The sequence below is a fragment of the Pseudophryne corroboree genome, chromosome 5 (genome assembly GCF_028390025.1).
Source record: "Pseudophryne corroboree isolate aPseCor3 chromosome 5, aPseCor3.hap2, whole genome shotgun sequence".
NCBI lineage: Eukaryota > Metazoa > Chordata > Amphibia > Anura > Myobatrachidae > Pseudophryne > Pseudophryne corroboree.
In genome coordinates, this window is record NC_086448.1 from 398968096 (window position 1) to 398989950 (window position 21855).

At 44.3% G+C, this 21855-nt stretch overlaps 1 protein-coding gene across 3 annotated transcripts in view; it reads right to left on the bottom strand.

Annotated features, from left to right (window-relative positions):
• The window catches only part of PTPN3 (protein tyrosine phosphatase non-receptor type 3), a 1027556-nt gene that overhangs the window by 400846 nt on the left and 604855 nt on the right, over window positions 1-21855 (bottom strand). For all 3 annotated transcript variants that reach the window (XM_063922728.1, XM_063922729.1, XM_063922727.1), the window contains one exon: window positions 5546-5569. In XM_063922728.1, the coding sequence (XP_063778798.1) occupies window positions 5546-5569 (24 nt within the window). The remainder of the gene's footprint in view (window positions 1-5545; window positions 5570-21855) is intronic.

A 21855-nucleotide genomic window follows, 5' to 3' on the forward strand; every position in this document is an offset into this window, starting at 1 on the left:
TGGAGAGTGAAAAAGTACCAGCCAATCAGCTCCTAACTGCCATTTTTCAAACACAGCCTGTGATATGGTAGTTAGGACCTGATTGGTTGGTACTTTTTCACTCTTCATTTTATCACTTTCCAAGCGATGATGCATCTAGCGCTAAGTCTACAAATCCACAAAGTTTCAACCTCTTCATTAACTTGTGTACCAATCACAGATATCATACAGTAAATCAGTTAAATAGCACACATATTTAAATGAGTAGCATGTAAAGTGAATTAAGAAAGAAAAAATGAAACCCATGTAAAAAAGTGGAGGATAAAAACAAAGATAGCACCCAGACCACAGCCCATACACAGAGAAGAAAATAAAGATGTGTCCACCTAAATATATCATCTTATCACGGCAAATAGCCCCATTTACAACGACACAAACTTTGCTACTTAGCCGCACCAAAAAACTAATCTTAAGTACCTAATACACCATGGGTCTGATTCACATACTGTAGATGTGTCCTCTTGTATCTTTGCCGGCCCAGAGGCACGCCACGGCATGCATGCCATGAAAAAATGCCTGCTTGTAGGTACTGTGTTTGTACTAAATTGGCACTTAGTGATACGTGAGCTTGTTTGCCACGTTGCCGGGCAACATCTTTAGTTATATGATTTTGCACAGCTGCAGGGACGCTGCCGTGCAAACTACAAGGCAATATACTTATGCCACATGAGGCATTTGAAGAAAAAATATGCCTCCTGCCAGCATCACAGACATGAGTGCTGTATCCAAGACACAGCATCAAATCACCATTGGCCATAGCCATATTCTTCGCTCATCTGAGTAAGTCTAATCGTACTCAGAATGGGTGATGGATTTCCTCTGCCGTGGCAATGAAGTCTGTACTTGAAGACACACACCCTGGCTAAGTCTAAAGAAATGGGTGCAACTCGTCCATTTTGAAAAACATCCCCCATCGCCTCACCCCCAAAACAGCCCAGCATGTCATTTAAGCTGCCTTGTGGGGGTACAGTGTGTGACGATGCAGGACCAGTTTTGCACAGGCCGTGCAATTACACCCATAATCGTAGTTGCACGCAAACCATCAGGTTTATGTACAACTACAGATGTGTCCTCCCTCATCGTTGCTACAATCTCATTAAACAGCCCTTCTAGTTACACCTAGTCGTGAGCGTGACTGCCGTGTGATTCGGTAGCATGGTCTGGCTGGGTGGCTTTAGGGTGTCCTGCCCCCGGACCTGAACCCCTATAGTTAGTGTTAGGGACTTACCCAATGAGAGGATACATTGGCGCGGTGGGTAAGCTCATAGCCCTGGCCAGCATTATGCTAAATGCCTCTAGTTATTACAGGTTGAGCTAGTGTGAGATAGTGCACCTGCACCTCTTTTCCCTTGTATACTGTATTAAGTCTCAAGCAGAGTAGTACCTCATTACTTAATTACAGTGTGCAAACTAGGGCCCCCTTCTCATTGTAACCGATTCTATGTATTTATACATATATCTGAAAGCATGAGACACCTTCAGCCTAGTGTAGCAAACTCACTGATTTTATTTAGATAGCCCAGCACTCTGGCCTACATATGTGGAGTGAGAACACTGAGGTAAGACTCCTACATTTGTTTACCATAGTGGTCAATATTGGGGGGATTCTCTGGGGTGCGGGGCTCCCTGTACCTGGTGTGGCTGGGCGCCACCGGGGGAATCGCAACCTAACATTATTTCAATACACTATGGCACTTATAGTTTGTTTTATATATAACACTTTCACATAATTTTCTTTCACTCCTCACATCACTCACACATGCAGCATTAGCTGCTCCTACTTCTTTAATCCTGTATTTGTATCACTCTTGCGGTGCCCTGGGGTTATCTGGCTGGGTGGCTTTGGGGTGTCCTGCCCCCCAGACCTGAACCCCTATAAGTTAGTGTTAAGAACTTACCCAATGAGAGGATACCTTGGCTTGGTGGGTAAGCTCATAGCCCTGGCCAGGATTATGCTAAATGCCTCTGGTTATTACAGGTTGAGCTAGTGTGAGATAGTGCATCTGCACCTCTTTTCCCTTGTATTTGGTAGCACAGAGCGTCTTTTTGTGTGATTTCCCCCCGCTAGATAATAGGACACATGAGCATCTGCTGATTAAAATGATATGCAGCATGCCTATATTCTGTTTGTGTCTGCACACAGGAAGCAGGGAGGCCAGAGTTCCCTCTGAGAACGGCATAGCGGGCTCTGACTGGTCGCATCAGATGCAACCATGTCAAGGAAAGCCCAGCCTGATGTGGTTGCATCTGATGCGATTATGCCAGGCAAATGGTTTAGTTGGAAAATTGAGGAAAAGTAGCATAATGAAGAATAAAGTAGCAAAGCTGAAGAAAAGGCAGAAAAATTGAGGAAAAAGTATGTAGTACAGTAATCATGCCATGCATCTCCAGTCATATGGAGCAAAAGTTATACATTCGGAAAGTATTCACAGTACTTCACTTTTTGCACATTTTGTTATGTTACAGCCTTATTCCAAAATAGAATAAATTAATTTTTTCCCCTCAAAATTTTACACACAATACCCCATAATGACAACGTAAATTTTTTTTTTTTAGATGTGTGCAAATTTATTAAAAATAGAAAACTAAGAAATCACATGTACATAAGTATTCACAGACTTTGCTCAATACTTTGTTGATCCACCTTTGGCAGCAATTACAGCCTCAAGTCATTTTGAATATAATGCCACAAGCTTGGCACACCTATCTTCGGACAGTTTCGCCCATTCCTCTTTGTAGCACCTCTCAAGCTCCATCAGGTTGGATGGGAAGCGTCGGTGCACAGCCATTTTCAGATCTCTCGAGAGATGTTCAATCGGATTGTAGCCTGGGCTCTGGCTGCGCCACTCAAGGACATTCACAGAGTTGTCCTGAAGCCATCCCTTTGATATTTTGGGTGTGTGCTTAGGGTCGTTGTCCTACCGAGAAGAACCATCGCTGCTGCTGCTGCTGAAAAACATCCTCACAGCATGATGCTGCCACCATCATCATGCTTCACTGTAGGGATGGTATTGGCCTGGTGATGAGCAGCGGTGGCTGGTTTCCTCCAAACATTCATGCCAAAGAGTTCAATCTTTGTCTCATCAGACCAGATAATTTTGTTTCTTATGGTCTGAGAGTCCTTCAGGTGTATTTTGACAAACTCCAGACGGGCTGCCATGTGCTTTTTACTAAGAAGTGGTGTCCATCTGGCCACTCTACTAAACAGGCGTGATTGGTGGATTGCTGCAGAGATGATTTTCCTTCTGGAATATTCTCCTCTCTCCAGAGGAATGGTGTAGCTCTGACAGAGTGACCATCGGGTTCTTGGTCACCTCCCTGACTAGAGCCCTTCTCCACCGATCGCTCAGTTTAGATGGCCGGACAGGTCTAGGAAGAGTTCTGATGGTTCAGAACTTCTTCCATTTACTGTGCTCATTGGGACCTTCAAAGCAACACATATTTTTCTGTACCCTTCCCCAGAGTTTTGCCTCATGACAATCCTGTCTTGGAGGTCTACAGACAATTCCTTTGACTTTATGCTTGGTTTGTGCTCAGACATGCACTGTCAAGTGTGGGACCTTATATAGACAGGTGTGTGCCTTTCCAAATCATGTCCAATCAACTGATTTTAACCACAGGTGGACTCCAATTAAGCTGTAGGAACATCTCAAGGATGAACAGTGGAAACAGGATGAACCTGGGCTCAATTTTGAGTTTCATGGCAAAGGCTGTGAATACTTATGTTCATGTGATTTCTTAGTTTTTTATTTTTAATACATTTGCAAACATATCAAAAAAACTTTTTTCACGTTGTCATTATGGGGTATTGGGCCTAATTCAGATTAGAGCACAGCAGCAAATTTGTTAGCTAATGGGCAAAACCATGGGCCTAGTTCAGAGGTGATCGCAGCAGCAAATTTGTTAGCAGTTGGACAAAACCATGTGCACTGCAGGGGAGGGGGCGGGAGCAGATATAACATCAGCAGAGAGAGTTAGATTTGGGTGGGTTATTTTGTTTCTGCGCAGAGTAAATACTGGCTGCTTTATTTTTACACTGCAATTTAGATTTCAGTTTGAACACACCACACCCAGTGCACATGGTTTTGCCCAACTGCTAACAAATTTGCTGCTGCGATCAACTCTGAATTAGGCCCCGTGGGGGTAATTCCAAGTTGATCGCAGCAGGAAATTTTTTAGCAGTTGGGCAAAACCATGTGCACTGCAGGGGGGGACAGATATAACATTTGCAGAGAGCGTTAGATTTGGGTGGGTTATTTTGTTTCTATGCAGGGTAAATACTGGCTGCTTTATTTTTACACTGCAATTTAGATTGCAGATTGAACACACCACACCCAAATCTATCTCTCTCTGCACATGTTATATCTGCCTCCCCTGCAGTGCACATGATTTTGCCCAATTGCTAAAAAATTTGAAGCTGCGATCAACTCAGAATTAAAATTGAAATCTTAATTGAAGTGTAAAAATAAAGCAGCCAGTATTTACCCTGGACAGAAACAAAATAACCCACCCAAATCTAACTCGCTCTGCATGTTATATCTTCCCCCCCCCCCCCCTTCCCCCATGCAGTGCACATGGTTTTGCCCATTATCTAACAAATTTGCTGCTGCAATTAGATCTGAATTAGGCCCATTGTGTGTAGAATTTTGGGGGAAAAAATTAATTTATAACAATTCTGGAATAAGGTTATAACATAACAAAATGTGGAAAAAGTGAAGAGCTGTGAACACTTTCCACATGCACTGTAGGTATTTGAGCACACATCTGTAGTGTGGTTCAATCTTTAATGCCTAAACTAGTTATACATCATGCTAGCAAGTGTGTAAGAATTACAGAACTCTATGGACTACCATCATATAAAGTGAAATGCTAGCTTTTTGACATTGTTGCAATATACTGCTCATTTATAACCCAATTTCCAATTATAGACAAAAATAAATGGACATCATAGTGCATCACAGACAAATGATGAATTATGAGTTACTTTAAGATCCTACTGATTTGCAGTAAAAATACAATGTGGAACAATCTGTTTGCCATTTATAAAACAGACAAATCTGCTGACTTAAATATTATTTCCAGACACTGTATGTATATTTAATATTTTTTAATATATGTTTAATTTAGAACTCTTTCTGATCTGTTTCTATACAATGAACAAGGTAATATCCTGGCGGTCGAGATCCCGGCGGACAGAATACCGACAATGAGATCCCGACCGCCGAGAATGCCGATAACTGCGCCCGGGCTATTCCCACTTGTGGGTGTCCACAACACCCATAGAGCGGGAATAAAACCTGTGGCAAGTGCAGCAAGCCACCGGACCCACAGAGTGGCAAGTGCAATGAGCCCGCAAGGGGCTTTCTAGTGCTCACCCCGCTACCGGCATTCTGACGGCCGAGATCCCAGTGTCGGTATACTCAAATTCGGGATCTCAGACGCCGGGATTCCATCCCCAACCCATATATATATATATATATATATATATGGAAATTTTGTCACTTACCTCGGAGAGTCTTGATCAGATGACCTGGAAAAGTAGTAATAGAAAATTCATAGTAATTAAAAAGAATAATAAATTATTATGTAAGTATAATATGCATGCATACACTGTATTGCCTAAACAATGTGGTAACTTGATATTAAATCCACATTTACGCAACTCTATGCAACATTAGTTATGTTCTTCAACATCAAACTTAACAAAACATTCTTCCTTCCTAACCAGACTTTACCATTTATGGCAGGAAGCCTTCTCATGTCATTCATGATGGTCTGTCAGACTGCCAATTGGCAAAGTGTGATACAGAACGTGTTTCCATTGCACAATAGAGACCAAACCAATCTAGCCAATCCCCCTCCAATACTTGGCGACTTGGAATCATCTCTTATCGGATCTGGAGGCCAAACAAACTATTGCTAAGACCCTTTCCCTTTACTTAGACACCAACCATCCTGAGGAAACTTCTAGCTTAACATATTGGTGTGCTCTAAAGGTTGTAGTTCGGGGGGGTGGCCACGGCAGCAAGCGGGTAGGCAGCAGGTTCCTGGAGCTCCCCGGGCTATAGATCCTGTTATCCATCCTGGGCCCCTTCCTGAGGCACAATTAGGCTGCATATTGCCCCCTATCCATCTGGGCTGCAGCAGGCGTCCCCTGTTACCCTCTTGGCTGGCTTCCTGACTGCGGCGGCCGCCGCCCGGAGCTGAGGCCTAGGCCATTACTGGCTCCCCGGCCTCGATTTCCTGCTTCCGGCCTCATGGTCCCGGGTTCCCGCGGCAGTGAATCCGCAGCGGAGTTCGGCGCCATCGGGTCCCTAGGATGTGGAGTAACCCACTGAAGCCCCTGTGAGCCCTCACCTGGCCACCCGAAGTCTCCAGAGCTCAAGGTCTGCTGCCCTGCACAAGGGGTGGGGGGGGGGGGGGGGAGGTGGGTCTGGCGGCCATCTTGGAAGCAGCTCCCTCAATAGCTCAGCACTGCACATAATTGTAATCCTGGGAAGTCTGCTTGGACGGATGAGCTTGCTCTCTTGGCACACTGCTCTAATCTCCTGCACATCTGTTATTGACTGCCTTTTCTGACTATAGATAGCTGGGACTTTTCTGCCTATCCTGATACTGAATATTTGGGACATTACTGCCTTTATTGATACTGAATATTTGGAACTTTGAAGCCTTTCTTGACACTGAATATTTGGGACCTGAGTGTCACCTGAGCCTGTCGGTGCCTGTACTTTGTGATAGTGCCTGAACTCCCTTATCTGTCTGATTGCCGGTTCACCCTTGGTTATGATGGTAAAGGACGGCCAGCGCGCGGCTGCGGCTAAATTGGAGCAGCACACTCGTCAGTCTACCAGCCAGCAAGTGCAGTCATCTCCTAAATCATCCCCCTCCACTCGTCCTGATCCCCCATCCGGGGCCGACTCAGGTTCTTCTGCGCCCCCTCCTGCAACAGGTTTTTGAAGCTATAGCAAATAGTGAACAACATTTATCCGACCAAATGGAGAAGGTGCAATGTGATCTTTCTTTATTGAGACAGCATGTCCAGCATGTCTGAGAGAGAGTAGGCGAGGCCGAGATGTGGGTCTCCAACTGGAGGATCTCTCTGGCCCTCTGAAACAATCCATTTCCACAGTGTCTCAGCAGGTCTCATTGCTGCAAACTAAGATCCTGGACATGGAGGGACACCTACATAGAAATAATGTGCGGTTTGTTGGCCTGCCTGAGAAAAAGGAAGGGTCACATCTTCAAGACTTTCTGGAATCATTGCTCAAAGAGCTGTATGGCGTGGACTCCTTTACCTCACAGTTCGCGGTGGAATGTGCCCACAGGATAACCTCTAGGCCTCTACCTCCTGGTGCTCCTCCACAAACTGTTATTGCCAAATTCTTGCATTATAAAGACCGTGACCCTGTCCTTCGTCTGGGTCGCATGAAGGGCCCACTGCTCAGGAATGGTGTCAGCATTTCTGGACTTTGCTGCGGATGTCCAAAAAAAAAAATGGGACCAATTTCTGCCCATCAAGCATCGTCTCTGGGACCTGAATCTCTCCTACGCTATGCTGTTCCCATCCAGGCTTCGTGTGGTAGCGGACGGGGAAACCAAATTATTTAATTCTCCTAGAGAGGCTGCTGCCTGGCTGGACAGATATGGTCCGGGCACCCGCCAGCTGACTGCAGATTGACCTCCGACATTGATATTTCCTAACTTCTATGCCTAGGATATGCGAGTATAAGTTCGGGGAGCCCCCTTGCTTTGGTGGTTCCGGGATTCAGTGTTTAGTGTCATTTACATTTACGTATAGGTTTCTCTTGGGAATTTAGATTTTAAGGGTTTGGGAGTTGTTAGGGATACAAGTATGCCAAAGTTTGGGGAGATATACGGGGTGGGGGTTGTTATGCGTGTTCTATCTGTGTTTGTTTGTTTTTTTCTTATTTCTGTCTGTCTCTCTCCCGAGTACTGTTGACCTTTATATATTCGCCATACTAAAGCGCCCATATCTTTGTCTGCTTTTGCTGATGGGTCGACATACCCATACTATATTGTATTTATCAGTTATGTGTCAGATACTTTTACAAGTGCAATGCTAGACCTGAAACTTTTGACTTGGAATGTCCGCTGTGTTAACAATAAAATAAAACGTTCCGACTGGGCGTGGCCTAGCTGCACACCAGGGAAGACGTGCCGTTTTAGAGCTCCTGGCCGCCGTTATAAACCTGGGCTTCCCTGTCTCCTGCTCGGCGCTATACAGTCTCCACCACCACCCCTGCTGCAGTGTGGACCCCCCTGGTGCCTGCTGCGGAGCCGGCGGGCCTTTTACAGGTCCGTGCGGGTTGCGGCCTGTGCCGGGGGGAAAGCCGGGACCTCACGCTGAGAGTGGGCTTAGACCCGAAGTGACCCGCGTATGGTACGTGTCTGGTCCGGCGCTTCCCTCGCCGGACACATAGCCCTGTTGCCCCCCGCATACCTCTCCAGCCACCCCTTGCAGTGAGCGGAGTGGAGCCGCAGAGTCGAGGAGAGAAGAGAAGAGAGAGAGGAGAGGCTGAGAAGAGGCCCGGACCGGAAGTGACCCGCGTTCGGCTCGCGTCTTGGACTTCGCTTCCCTAGCCGGATACCTGGGCCTGTCACCCCCCACACAACCTTCCTACTACCTTCTGATGTGACCGGAGTGGAGCCGCGGAATCGGGGAACAGCGTGGATGTTCCCGTGGATTGCGGCCTGCTCCACATACCGCAGCCGGGACCTCAATTAGGCGACTGGGCCATTGGACCTTCAGACTCATCGCGATTAGGTATGACTGCTCGCACCCCCAGTGTTGCTAGCCGCTTCATCTGACAAGCTGTGTCCTACATACCCCACTGGATATGTGCTACCCAGAAAGGGCTGGCTGCTGCTGCACACCTATTTCTATAATTCCTGCATATCCTCATGTCTCCTACCTGATTTCTGCTGGATGCCTGACAGCCGGAGGAGGATCACTATATTGAGCCCTAAGACAACAGGTGTGATATCTCAACAACCCTGTCGCCATCTGCTGTGCCCCAAGGCTGCGGACTCGTTGCTGTGGATGCTTCGTTCCTGCTATCTCACCTAGAGCCCTTTGGCATATATATCGCACTGTGGTGATATTCTGGAGCATCACGCTGTGACACCTCCGACACGTTGTTTCTTGCAACTTTGCTCTGCAACACCCTGACATGCCTGTCATTTTCATAGCAATGTAACTTTTCAGTCTCTCCCCTACACTGATGTAACCCTCATTAAACTACTCTCTGCGCCCCTTACTATTTCTGCTATACAAATCCATCTCTAGCGACCTCATATAGAGAAGTTCCTGGTGTCCACCCCAATGTCCTCATCTGGCCTTGCTTCAGACGCACGTAAGGACACATCCCATAGAAATTCTTCTGATTCCGATTGCTCCACCACCCGGTCTCGATCCCAAAGAAAACGCACTAGCGCTACGGCTACTAAGCAGCCTAAAATGAAACCCACTGACATTGCTGCGGTTCTTGGGCCTCTCCTAGATGAAAAACTGGCGGGCCTCAAAGAAGCCATTGATTCCACCTTGACCCAGCTGACTCAACATAATAGCCGTTTAGATGAAGTCGAGCAGAGGGTTTCAACGTTGGAGGATGATCTACAAGCCGCACAGTCCACTATAAAGACCCAGACCACAGAAATTAAAGGCCTCACTGAAAAGCTCAACGACTTAGAGAATCGGAGCCGTCGAAACAACCTGAGGGTGGTGGGCATCCCGGAGTCGGTGAAGGGCCCCGCGATGCTAGACCTTCTATCCACCTGGCTGCCTGAAAAGCTAGATATAGGCCTTCAAGGCTCACCATTGGCCATTGAAAGGGCTCATAGGATTGGCCCTGAACGCAGAGACTCTGCTGGACGTCCTAGGCCTGTTATTCTGCGGATTCTAAACTACGCGGATAAAGCCAAGCTCTTGGACCACTACCGAAAGTCAGAGAATCTCCTCTACAAAGGAGAAAGGTTACTTATTTTCCAGGACTTCTCCACTCATGTCGCCAACAGACGCAAAGAGTTCGCCCCGATATGCAAACGACTGTTTGAGGACAACATCAGGTTCTCACTGTTATACACGGGTCATCTATGTGTCTTTGTCAATGGAAAACCATGCTTCTTTGATGATCCGTTGGAAGCAAAGACCCATTTCGCTCACCCTGACACTTGACTATTCACCCTTACTTAAAGTTTGCCTGTCTGTACAATTGCTATGATTAGTAGGTCGCACAGTGTTCGGGATATGATATAGGCATGCTATCTACGCATGCTGGAGGCTCCGCCTCTCATTGTTTCATGTTTGTTAGTTTGATGTTTTTGTTTGTCTGTTTGTCTGTTCTGCCTGCTGGGATGGTGTGTCTCGGTCCTCCATGGGTTAGCCCCTCCTTGCTCACTGGGACAGGGGGGGGGGGGGCACCGTTTTACCTATATGATTTTGATATTCTATTCTTCATCTGCGGGGGTGGGATAGCATGGCTGACCGTGCTGTTTCTCAACCCCCAACCCCGGTGACAGCCCCACTTTTTGATTTTAATATAGTTTCTTGGAATGTGGAGGGCCTCAATAGTCCCATTAAGCGCAAAAAGGTGGTCGCCCATCTCTCCCGCTTATCCCCTCAAGTCGTGTTCCTCCAAGAGACACACTGGCTACATAATTCCCCTATGTCATTGAGGGCCCCTTGGATTGGGGAATGCGTATCTGCTCCTTACACCAATAAAACCAGAGGTGTCGCCATTCTCTTTCATAGGAATCTTCAATTATCAATCCTTAAAAGGTATATTGATCCCGAGGGCAGATTTATCCTCCTAGATGTCTCTATTGATAATATGGTATATACCTTGTTGAATTTATATGCACCTACTGGTTCTAACAATCTCTTTTTTGCAGATGTCCTTCAGAGAGTTTTGTCCTGGGGCGGCCAAAACTTAATCCTAGGGGGAGATTTCAACACGGTCGTTGATCCGTCCATGGATAGGTCAGGGGTGAGTACCAAGAGACCCGGGCCCTCTTCTACTCTTCTCTCCTCTCTTTGTTCTCAACTTACTTTACTAGACCCTTGGCCTATACATCACCCCCTTCAACGAGATTACTCTTTTTACTCACACCCACACTCCACTCACTCTCGCATCGATTACCTCTTTTTATCTAAACATCTTTTTTTTAAAGTATCCCACACCTCAATTAAGGATATTATTATATCGGACCACGCCCCCATAACCTTGTCCCTACATTTGGCCCTGCCCCAGAGTATATCCAAATGTTGGAGATTCCCAGCATATCTCATGCACTCTGAGGATTTCTTATTACATCTTAGACACACCTGGCATAATTATATTACTGATAACCTGGATCAGGAATCTGACACTCCGCTTTTCTGGGGGGCCTCTAAGGCGGTCCTTCGAGGCCATATAATTTCCTATATTAATTCTAAGCGTAAGAAATTCAACACAAAATTGCAGGAACTTAGTGCAGCTCTTACACTTGCTTATCGCACCTACAAACAATGCGATAGCCCTACTCATAGAGAAACGTACCTCATGGCAAAACAAATTTATGATACCTTTCTCACTGAACAGGCCCAGATCAGCCATGACTATGGCAGGAATAGGTTTCATAGGTGGGGGAATAAGTCCGGTAAGCTCTTGGCCAACTTGGTTAGGGGGCCCAGGAACAAAACGTGGGTTGATTCGTTGCACAGTTCTGGAATTGTTCTTTCTGATCCCACTGACATATGCTCGGCTTTCATGTGTTTCTACAAGTGCTTATATACTGCAGATATTGACAACGCGACTGATGGTCAATTATTCCTGGATGAGGCGCAGTTGCCGCGGCTTGTGTCGGAGGAAAGAGACTTGTTAGACGCTCCTATAACTGATGATGAGGTTCGAGCCACTATTAAGTCCCTCCCCAATGGGAAAAGTCCTGGCCCTGACGGCTTTAGTGCCGAATTCTATAAGATGCTGGACGCTGATGTCATCCCCATATTAACACGATTATACAATCATATCCTTACAACAGGGGAGACTCTCCTTTGTTTTAACGAAGCAAAGCTCATCGTGCTTGCAAAACCTGGTAAAGATCCTACCCAGGTAGGATCATACCGCCCCATCTCACTCCTTAATCAGGACTTTAAAATCTTGACTAAAATCATAGCTAATAGGCTGCAAGCCTGCCTACCCCGTCTTATCTCGCCCGCGCAGATGGGATTTGTCAAGGGTAGACAGTCCACACGAGGAGTGCGGGCAGCCCTGACCGCGATATCTTACACCCGCTTCAATCAGGCCAAAAATAACATCATTATAAATTTAGACGCGGAGAAGGCATTTGATAAAATTGCCTGGCCTCATCTGTCTAGAGTGCTCGCCCACCAGGGTTTTGGTGCAGTGTTCTGTAACTTAGTACCAGTACCAGTGTTGACTAAGATCAGTAGCGCAGGTCTTAGTCAACAATGTGACATCTCCATCCTTCACATTGGAAAGAGGCACTAGGCAAGGATGCCCCTTATCTCCCCTTCTTTTTGATTTAGCACTGGAACCCCTTATACGCCATATCCTGTCACACCAGAACTATAGGGGCATTGCCATAGGCACACAGGAATTAAAAGTTATGGCATTCGCTGACGACCTTCTCCTTTTTATGTCGGACCCTCACCACACAATCCCGCAGCTAATTGCCATGATTGATCGCTTTTCCTCTTTCGCAGGGTTTTCTATTAACTATGGTAAGTCGGAGGCACTGGCCATGTATGGACAGGCGAGACTGGGTTGGGGGAACACCTTCCCCTTTAAATGGGCGGATACCCATATTGTCTATTTAGGTGTCACACTCCCTGCTCATCCTTGCCACCTATATAGGCTTAATATCACCCCGGTCCTTACGCAGGATTAGAACCGAACTTGATCTTTGCCAATCCCTCCCTCTTAATTTGCTGGGGAGATGCAACCTGTTTAAAATGACCAGCTTTCCAAAGCTTCTTTATGTTTTACAGATGACCCCTTTATTACTGTCTAAGTCGGATTTATCTTCTCTGAATGCCTCTATTTCCAGATTCATCTGGGCTGGTAAGCGCCCAAGGATTAGCATGAAAAAATTATCCCAGGCGATACCTAGAGGTGGAATTAACCTACCTGATATTAAACAATACAATCTTGCATGCCTCCTCCGCATTGCAATGGATTGGCTTGGAGATAATAATTATTACACGGATACCAGTCTAGATTCTCAGCTTTGCGCTCCCTTGTCCCTCAGTTATCTTCTCCATGCCAGACCCTCCAAATTGGCCTTACATGTTACGTCTAATTTGTTGTTACTTCCCATAATACAGGCGTGGAAAATGGCGAGGAAATCTCTCAAACTTCAATTTCTCTATTCACTTTCATTACCCTTTATCAGTAACCTGGAGTTTCAGGAGGGAGAGGCTCTACAGCCCTTCACTACCTGGTATTCTCTTGGTATCCGCAACCTGCGCACCCTGCTTAACTCCTCTCGCATCCCGCTGTCTTTCACGGAGGCAAGAGAGAAATATGGTCTGCTTCCTCATCACGAGTTCGCCTATTTCCAGGCAATACACTATCTTAAAACTGTATTATCTAAATTGACAGGTGTCGACTTTCTTAATTCTCTAGACACACTTCTCCAATCATCCTGCTACTCTATATCAACCATCTATACACATATTCGTATTAAAATTATTCCAGACACAGACCTTCCAGAACTGTCCCAATGGTCCTCCCACATCTCAACGGTCACCCCTGACTCCCTCTTGAGTCACTTTCAGCTGACCCTGAAGCTTATTCCTGCAAGCTCCTACCAAGAAATGGCCTATAAAATGCTCCATAGGGCATATATCTCACCCAAGCGCCATTTTTTAATGGGCATCTCAGAAGACACTAAATGCACTAAATGCTTAATGGATGGAGCCGATCTCTTCCATTGCTTCTGGGACTGCGCTCTGGTGTCACGGTTTTGGCATGAGGTACATCAATACGGAACTACGTCTTTAGGCATATCTTTTAGTTGCACTATTTCTTGGGCATTGTTTGGATGTTTAACTGACCAGCCAGACATCCCTAGGTCGAACAAAAAACTGCTTATGATATTATCAGCGGCTGGCAGGAAGGCAATCTTACAGCAGTGGATCCACAACATACCTCCCAATCTCTCGATGTTGACCTCGACTATTTTTTTTATTCACCATGGACTGGCTGGAGGCATCTCTCCATAAGGAAAGGCTCACCCCTGCTTTGTTCCAGTGCTGGGACACCTTCATTTTGACACTTCCCTTATATACTAAACAAGCCATTGAAAAATGCTTTCAATCTACCTCATGGTATCTCCTTCACACTATAGACCACCCTAACCCCCTGGACATTTGATTACTTTACCCTCCTCCTCTTTTTCTGGATCCCTCCTCCACTCCCTTCTATATTCTGTTATCTGCCGGGTTGATTGGGAATATAGACCCCCGATTTGGGAGATTGTTCTATGGACGGATCGACGGCTCGTGACCCACGGCAGGCACTACATGTTAAGTTATTTTATTATGTTTTAGATACTGTGTTTATATTCAGGGAATTTTAAGGTGATATACCTTTGCTGGGGGGGAACCAATATCTGATCTATCCATTTTTATCTTTAGTTTTCTCCGCTTCGATAATTAAAACACATTATAAATTCCCTGATCTCACTAGTTATGTATATGTTCCCTTTCTTGGAATGTATAAAGGTTTTATGTGAGGAAAAGTTTGAAAATACGTTTTGATCTCTGCCTGATATGATGTGAGACTGAATAATTTTTGTCTTCCGGTCTTTCGACAAGATGACTCTATGTACTGTATATCATGTTATACAATGCCAACTGTATATTCTATGTCTCGAAATGCTGCATCTCTACTTTGTATGGTGTGAGATTATAATAAAAATAGTTTGAAAAAAATAAAATAAAACGTTCCCTAGTACTTATAATGATTGGGAAATATGGCCCTGACATAGTTTGATTAAGTGAGACCCATTTAGATGGAACCAGACTGCTGTCGCTCCGCAGACCCTGGGTGGGGTGGGCCTACCACTCCTCCTTCACTCGTGGAGTGTCGGTTTTGATTAAAAAAAACGGTGCAATTTGAGTTACTTACGGTTGCCACTGACCCGTATGGTAGATATGCATTTATTGAATGTAAACTGAGTTCCCAGCCCTTTTTTCTTTTGTTTGTTTATGTACCTCATCCGTTCTATTATGAAGTTTTGCAAAAGGCCGCCTCGTTTATTGCCTCTTCCCCTTCCACCCCTGTTATCTGTTTAGGGGATTTCAATAATGTTCTTCGTGTCTCTCTGGATCGGTGGAAGTCTCCTCCTGTACCCGGGGTGGGTGGTGGCCCAACTAAATTTCAGGTGTAGTCTCTCAGTGGGTGGATGTCTAGAGTACTCAATTTCCTACGCTTCAGCAATTTTCTTGTTTTTCTAGCACGCATAGTTCCTTCTCAAGAATTGACCTGATCCTGGTTTCCCCTGCACTGTTGCCTAAAATTTCATTACGAGGCTAGAGGTGTATCTGATCATTCACCTATGATGATGTCACTTAATGTGGAGTACCAGATGGGACAGTCCTATTGAAAATTACACCCATCTTGGCTGGTCCAGTTGGGTGACTGTTCAGACCTTGAATCTCAGTGGAAGGGATACTTTGCAGATTATGTAGGATCGGCCCCAGTGTTCAAGGCTTTTTTACGAGGCATGTTGCTTGGACGGATAGCTGCCCATAAAATGTCCAATAGAGAAAAAGAGAATACCCTTGAATCTGACTTTAGGGATCTGGAGATTCGATACTTTACAGACGGCACCCCTGTGCTTAAAACACACTGGTTGACAGCTCAGTCGGCATGGTTAACCCATCTTGCGGATGCCAACTCATGTTCTCTTTTATTTCGAGCCACTAATTTATACATGCAAGCGGATAGACTTGGCAGCTTCTTGGCTCATTTAGTTTATTATGACCGACCTGGGAATATAATTCCACAAGCGTTTGGTCCTGACGCCACCATTGTTGAAAACCACGCCTGACATTGCGCAGCTGTTCTTCTCCTATGACGAGAATGTGTATAGGTCTCGGCTGGCTTGCTCCGACACAGACCTACGTCAATACGTGGAAAGTATATCCCTCCCCAAACTCTCCTGATGATTGTGCCTTCCTAGACACCCCTATTACCTTAGATGAGGTGACTGCAGCACTGGCTTTGTCTCCTAATGGTAAATCCCCGGGATCTGATGGACTCCCCAATGAAATATACAAACAACACATATATTTTTTTTAGCCCCAGGTTACATGCTTTATTTTTAGATTTATTTGCTAGCAATCAACTTTCCCCCTCCATGTCTGAGGCTATTATTATACTCCTGTTGAAACCTGATAAGGACCCCAGGATCTTAGATTCCTACAGGCCAATCTCTTTCATTCTCACCGATGCTAAAATCCTGGCAAAAATGTTGGTGTTTCGGATTAACACAGTTATCTCCTCTATAATTCACCAGGATCAATCCGGCTTTATGCCTGGTATGTCCTCATCTACCAGCTTGCGCAGATTGAACACCATACTGCAATCCCCGCACGACTATCCCTCAGACTCGGTCGTGGTCTCGTTGGATGCGGCCAAGGCTTTTGATAGCATTGAGTGGTCGTATCTGTGGGAAGTCATGAGATGTATGGGCTTCGGCCCTAACTATATACAATGGACTAAACTGCTATACCAAAGTCCAAGTGCCAGGATCTCAGTAAACGGATATATTTCCTCCTCTTTTAATCTGTCCCGTGGCACCAGACAGGGATGCCGCCTCTCCCCCATATTGTTTGTCATAGCTATCGAGCCTTTGGCTTGTTTAATACAATCGCATCCTGACACTGTAGGTATTGCTACAGGCCCTCGGATGGACAAGACTGCCCTTTATGCAGATGACCTGTTGTTGTTTCTGCATGACTATGCCACATCTATTCCCATTGTATTACAGGTCATGGAGGACTTTGGCAGCTTCTCTGGCTTTCATATCAACTGGACTAAGTCGTTTATTATGCCCAACCCTCCCAATATTCCAAAAATGTCTTTGCCACTTTTTTGGACAGACCAATTTAAATACCTAGATATCCAAATTACGAATAATCCTTCTGACTTCATACCTCTAAACCTTGACCCACTCGTGCAACAGATTACACGTAAATCAAAATCTTGGAGTAAACTCCCGTTAACGGTGACCGGCAGAGTTAGCCTCATCAAAATGATATTGCTACCAAAAATGTTGTATATTATTTTGCAATCTCCGGTATATATTTTACCGAAATTCTTTAGGAAATTGAATAGTATCTTATCGTCTTTGATATGGGCCAATAAGAGACCTAGAATACTGTTGAATATTCTCACCAGACAAAAAGTTGATGGTGGATCGGCTTTGCCTAATTTTCAATTTGTATTTTTACGCCGCTCAGCTGTCACACATTAGTACCTGGGTGCAGGGTGGTGATGTTGGCTCGCTACACTGGGTGTTTCCCCAATGCTACTATCCAGGACTCTCTCCCACACAGGTCCTTCTGAGCGGGCATATATCTCGGTTTTCACCTCCCATTGTCTTTCAGGCTGCAAAGATTTGGTGAGCCATGCGGGTTCTTGGTTTTGATGGCCTGGAACCGGATACTCCCCTCCGGTACTCTGCTTGGCTCCCTAAATTGAAAACTCTTGAGGGTAGAGAGGTTTGGGCTTCTAGGTCAATAGTTACCATATCCCAGCTGTATAGTGGTGGCATTTTAAAGTCTTTTCAGCAATTGAAAGATGAGTTTGATTTAATTCATACTTTTATAGATACCTACGACTTCGGCATGCCCTACAGTCCCAGTTTAAGACTTCACCCCTGGTAATCCTCCCAGTTCCCATTAAGACCTTTGTAAGTAAACTGGGTCGAGTTAAGGCGATTTCTTTCACCTACTCATACCTCCTAACTAAACTTCACACTGACCCACTTTCTCGTCTCCGTGAGAAATGGGATGGTGATTTGGGCCCCATAGATTCTGAAGACTGGGAAATTGCCCTGGAATACCCGAGTATGGTCACTAAGTCCCCTAGATTTCAACAGATACAGCTCTTTCTTTTACATAGAACTTACATGACCGGCTAGATTGGGTAGGTTTGGGGCTGGCCACTTGGATGTTTGCCCTAAGTGTGGGATTGCTGGGGTTCTTTTTGGCACCTTGTGTGGGACTGCCCATCGCTGCGGGCATTTTGGACTGGGATCAGGTCGGTTCTGGAGCGGGCGGGGATACCTGGAACTGTGCTTACTCCACGGTTTTGTCTTTTGGGAGTGGGGTGCCTTGAATCCATGTCCAGGTGGGAAGGTATGTATGCTCGCAATTTATGCGCCTTGGCTAAGGTGTGTATTGTGAGACTATGGATGGCTCCTACCTGTCCTTCGATATCTGCTTTTAAGACCCTGGTGAATATGATACTATTCTCAAGGACCGATTATATATATATATATATATATATATATATATATATGAAAAACAATGCTATATCTAAATTCAAGAAAATTTGGTCCCCTATGCTACTTCACGTTCACTCTTTCTTATTCTCCTTCATTTGTTGATAGTTTTGTTTTCCTTTCTTCTTTCCTTTTTGCTTGTTTTGATTTATGTTTGTTTTTCGTGAATTTATTTAGGATTGTTAGTTACTTGCATATGCTGGATTAATGGGATAATATATAAAAAAAAATGTCATGTTGTCTCATACCATGCTTACAGATGTTGCTACTTCTTTATATTATATGTGTGGCTTTATATTAACTTTTTTTTTTTTTTATATATACAGCTATATGTGGTTATGTTCTGTATCGGTTTCATACTGATGTAGTATGATTGTGTGCTGTATCTGTTGTCATGCGATTCATGTGATATCTGTATACAATAAATTGCTGTGAATAAAAATTACTTATTATAAAAAAAGGTTCGGCAATTCAAGCAGCAGCCTGAATCCGTAAAGGTGCTCAGGACCGCCGCTTTGAGCTGGAGACTTGCCTGGTGGATCTGGAGTCTAGACATAAACGGACGCTGTCTAACGGCAGGCTCTATCATGAACTTCTTAAGGTGTGTGAAGACTGGAATGTTCGGTCTTTGAAGGAGATTCAAGCAGCTCTTTTTTTTTTTAACTATGTCCAGGGTGATAGGGCGGGGAGAATGCTTGCCAGGAAGCTGCGGGGTAAATTGGCAAGGGAATGAATTAGGTCTATTACTTCCATACGAGGGTCCAAAAACACAGACTCTTCTGAGCAATGGTTTCGCTCAATATTAATTAGCATTGTATAATTCAGGTCCCCAACCTATTCCTGATGTCATAGAAAAATGTCTTAGTAATATCCATCTACTTGCTTTACAATCCTTGGTTCATCCTTGGACCAAGGAGGAGATATCAACAGCCATAGACCCCCTCCCTTAGAAAAAGGCCCCGCGTCCTAATGGCTATATCAATAGATTTTATGCTTTAAAGATGTCATGACACCATTGTTAACACAGGCATTCAACGAGGCATTGGAACACGGCTCCTTCCCCACAGAAATGTTGGAGGCAAGCATAGTGGCATTTTCTACACTTGGGAATAACTCTTTTATATTAGCCAACTATCATCCAGTATCTTTGCTCAATAATAATGTCAAAATTTATGCTAAGCTCATCACTACCAGACTCAACCCCTTCCTGCCTTCCCTTATACACCAGGACCAGGTAAGCATGGTACAGAAAGGCACGAACAGTAGGCAAATCTTCAATACTATTGATGCCTTATCTGACTCTAATTAACTCCTACTACAATTGTTGTTGGATGCTGAACACATTTGCAACACAGAGGAAAAAAGATTGGTCTTCATGTGGTGCACCTAGAAATAAAAATTATTTGAAAAGTTTTTTTAAATTGTGAAAGAGAAGGTGAGAAAGTAGGAAATTGTGATATAAAATGTATTGTATGTGAGAATGCCAATGCACCTACAGTATCAGCTCTCTTCAATGACTTACATTCATGGACTCAGATGTTATTGGTTCTTATTATAATGTATAATTATAATCTGTCTGCCCTGACGAAGCAGACTCTGCGAAGCATGCACCGGCTTCTACGCATTGTGTAAGCGCTACCAGTGCACTCTCTCTGTTGATAAATGTATTAACTCATAGAATGACATTGTGCACCTGATCTATGCCCTTGTAAGTGCAGTGTGACATGCTACTGCATTGTGTGGGATATCCTTATACAATAGGATAGATCTTGCTCATATCAATATAATCTGCATAAAGACAGCAAACTGAACATCCTATATGGAATTTTGTCACCGTATATTACGGATTATGACATGCTGAGTGTGAACTGCAGTTACATAATCCAGCAATAGGATAGCCCATACAAACATCTATCCCCCAGAATTGGTTATATTGTAACAATACCCTAAAAATGGTCAAACTGTAACAACACAGTATTATCACAATGGACTCTGATCTAATATACTGTATCATGTTGAAAAGAAACACCAATGTATGAAATTAAGGGACACTCACAGAAGCACAATGAGAAACTTTCAGCTCATAAAATGAGACAGACATAATTCAGAGTGCCCTATTTTTCTCTGGTATTCCAATCCATTCAACATTGACTCATCAGACGGTCTCACACATTTTATATATATCTACCAGTGAAAGTGACGCAGAACCTATAGGAAACTATATTGCTATCTGACTGGCTTATTAGCACTGCACCCCAAATTTAGGGGTAAAATTACCATACTTTACATTAAAGGAAATTGTAATTATACATTATAATAATGCAGAAACATCTGAGTCCCTGAATGCAAGTCATTGAAGAGAGCTGATACTGTATGTGCATTGGCATTCTCATACACAGTACATTTTACATCACTTTCTCAGAACTTCACAGTTTAAAAAAAAATAATTAAATACATTAATAAAAGTAAATTTTTTATTCCTCCAATCTTTTTTCTTCTGTGTTGCATATGTATTACTATATGTTAAGTGGTATCACGCCCCATGTTACAAGACTGGTATACAGTAAGTTGACATAAAATAAGGGGGTCCTTTCTTTCTTACTTTATATTCTGATACAGACAATATCCTGTGCGATTGGCATTTTCCATATTTCCTTGAAAAAGCATTTGACAGGCTCCACTGGGGGTATTTTAGTGTAGTCCTTAGCAAATTTGGATTTAGTGGCTATGCTTTGCCCTTGATTATGGCCCTATATTCTAACCCCTCGGCCAGGGTTTTCACAAATGGCATTCTTTCTTTGTTTTCTATATGCAATGGCACTCACCAAGGTTGCCCACTATCTCCCTTAATTTTCACACTAGCGATCAAACCCCTGACCGAGACTATTATAACTCATCCAAACATCCTCAGCCCTACTTTATTTGGAGTTTCCTATAAAGTCTGCCTGTTTCCTGATGACATTTCTTACCAACCAATCTTCATCACTACCACATCTGCATAAGGTGTTTGAGCTTTACTCTAACATATCCTATTATAAGTTTACCAGCTCGAAAATGGAGGCCTTGCCGGTCGATTTTCCCCATAATTTTCTACAAATTTGAGCTGAGTATTCCTACATGTGGCAGGATAGAAGCCTTAAGTACCTGTGGTTTCAAATCACTGCCTGACTTTCGGATCTGATCCTACAGTATGTAACTATCATCCTCTTTTATCTTGGATGACCACATTGATGTCAGACTGGATGTTACAGTCTGTCTTGTGGATGGGCCGTA